General features: G+C 55.8%; 1 protein-coding gene across 1 annotated transcript; it reads right to left on the reverse strand.

Annotated features, from left to right (window-relative positions):
* Position 1: 1 nt before the first annotated feature.
* On the reverse strand, positions 2-2585 carry EMWEY_00059530 (hypothetical protein, conserved; the record flags this gene model as incomplete). Its single annotated transcript, XM_013481165.1, has 3 exons — positions 2-925; positions 1058-1870; positions 2054-2585. Coding segments are annotated over 3 exons (2269 nt in total), but the record flags the coding sequence as incomplete, so codon positions are not given.
* Between the last annotated feature and the right edge of the window lie 49 nt (positions 2586-2634).

Genomic DNA, 2634 nt, shown 5'->3' on the forward strand with positions numbered 1-2634 from the left:
CCATCTGCCTTTGCTGCTGCATCGGTGTTTGTTGGCGCCGCTGTGGCTGATGCATCAGTTTTTGCCGCAGTCACCGGCGTCTTCTCAGTAGGCAACGAAGGCGCTGCCTTCTTGGGGGCCACAGTCTCCGACTTTCCTTCACCCTCACTCTTCTTCTCCAATGAGCCGTCGGCCTTTGCTGCTGCATCGGCGTTTGCGGGTATCTCTGTGGCAGATGTGTCTGCCCTTGCCGGAGCGTCCACCGCCTTCTTTGGTAACACAGTCATAGACTTCTTTGGAAGCAACGCAGGCGCTGCCTTCTTCGGGGTGGCAGCCTCCGATTTTCCTTCACCCTCACTCTTCTTCTCCAAACCTCCATCTGCCTTCGCTGCTGCTTCGGCCTCTGCTGGCTTCGTTGCAGCTGATGCGTCTACCTTTGCAGTAGCCTTCACCGCCTTCTTTGGCAACACAGTCATAGACTTCTTTGCAAGAAACGCAGGCGCTGCATTCTTGGGGGCCACAGTCTCCGACTTTCCTTCACCCTCACTCTTCTTCTCCAAACCTCCATCTGCCTTCGCTGCTGCTTCGGCTTCTGCTGGCTTCGTTGCGGCTGATGCGTCTACCTTTGCAGTAGCCTCCATCGCCTTCTTTGGCAACACAGTCATAGACTTCTTTGCAAGCAACGCAGGCGCTGCCTTCTTCGCGGTGGCGGCCTCCGATTTTCCCTCACCCTCACTCTTCTTCTCCAAACCTCCATCTGCCTTCGCTGCTGCTGCGGCCTCTGCTGGCTTGGTTGCGGCTGATGCGTCTGGCTCCACCGCCTTCTTTGGCAACACAGTCATAGACTTCTTTGGAAGCAACGCAGGCGCTGCCTTCTTCGCGGTGGCAGCCTCCGATTTTCCTTCACCCCCACTCTTCTTCTCCAAACCTCCATCTGCCTTTGCTCCTGCATCGGTGTTTGTTCCGCGGCGACACCGACTACGTAGTCAAAAACGGCGTCAGTGGCCGCAGAAGCGTCATCCGTTGCTTGGCGCTGCCTTCTTGGGGGCCACAGTCTCTGACTTTCCTTCACCCTCACTCTTCTTCTCCAATGCGCCGTCGGCCTTTGCTGCTGCATCGGTTTTTGCGAGCATCTCTGTGGCTGATGCGTCTACCTTCGCAGTAGCCTCCACCGCCTTCTTTGGCAACACAGTCATAGACTTCTTTGGAAGCAACGCAGGCGCTGCCTTCTTGGGCGCCACAGTCTCCGATTTTCCTTCACCCTCACTCTTCTTCTCCAAACCTCCATCTGCCTTCGCCGCTGCTTCAGCTTCTGCTGGCTTGGTTGCGGCTGATGCGTCTGGCTTTGCCTTTGCCGGGGCCTCCACCGCGTTCTTTGGCAACACAGTCATAGACTTCTTTGGAAGCAACGCAGGCGCTGCCTTTTGCGGAGCTTCAGTTCTCGGCCTTGTCGAGCCTGCATTGTTGGCTTTGGCAATTTCTGGTTCAGGTGTTTTTGCTGCTTTGTCGATGGCGCCTGCTGCTGCTTGTGGGTGTGCAGGTATGGGTGGTGATGGCAAGGCTTCATTGGGGAGCCAGTCTGTGGGGGGGTTGGAACCCTGAGTGCGTTCAGCTTGGGAAGTTAAGCCTGCTGGTTCAGGAAAGCTTGGATACTCTTCTGCTGGTTCCATATCCACATGAATGCCTTCGCGTCTTTGTGACTGCGTACGACTTTCCTTCTGAGCAAAATTCAATGGCGCTTCACCTTCGTTTGTTGTAGGGGCCAACGTCTCGGGGTTGGTGTCGGTTGAAGGAGGTGTGGTCTGCAAGACGGGGTTGGTGGAGGAGATGGAATCTCCGTGAGTAACTTGGAGATATACGCCTTGATGCTTTTGCAGGCTAGCCGACGGACCTGCGCGAGGTCCATAAGAATAAGCGGAATGTGTATAACTTTCCCCCAAGTGTCGCCCAAAAATTCCGTTCAGTTTTAAGTTACGAGCATATTAAGCAGCAACTCAACAAGCAGGCGCTGAGTCCTACAGACGTAGCCGGTACTCTTCACACCATGCCGGGAGCGATAGGGCCTAATTCTCACCAGAGGCAGAAACCTTTTGTTCGCCTGATGCAGCAGTTCCCACGACATCTCCGAACGTTGAAGGCTTCGAAAGATCCCCTGAAGCCACCCCGTTAACTCCAGCCATCGGATTCTTTAATGCGTGTTCCACCGCCTTCTTGGGAAGCACATTTGCAGCTTTCTTCAGTAGCAACGCAGGACCAGCCTTCGGTCCAGCAGCCTTTCCATCCTTCGCATCACCATCACTCTTCCCATCCACACCCACAACTGCCTTCCCTCCCGACGAGGCTTCTGCTGCCTTAGCCGCTGCACCCGACTCCGTCTTGGCAGCAACCGGAAGCGCTTTCTTCGGCAACACGCCCATCGACTTTTTGGGTAACAACGCAGGACCAGCCTTCGGTCCAGCAGCCTTTCCATCCTTCACTTCACCCTCACTCTTCCCATCCACACCCACAACTGCCTTCCCTCCCGTCGAGGCTTCTGCTGCCTTAGCCGCTGCACCCGACTCCGTCTTGGCAGCAACCGGAAGCGCTTTCTTCGGCAACACGCCCATCGACTTTTTGGGTAACAACGCAGGACCAGCCTTCGGTCCAGCAGCCTTT

Source organism: Eimeria maxima, genomic scaffold, assembly GCF_000499605.1.
Source record: "Eimeria maxima Weybridge genomic scaffold, Emw_scaff2869, whole genome shotgun sequence".
NCBI lineage: Eukaryota > Apicomplexa > Conoidasida > Eucoccidiorida > Eimeriidae > Eimeria > Eimeria maxima.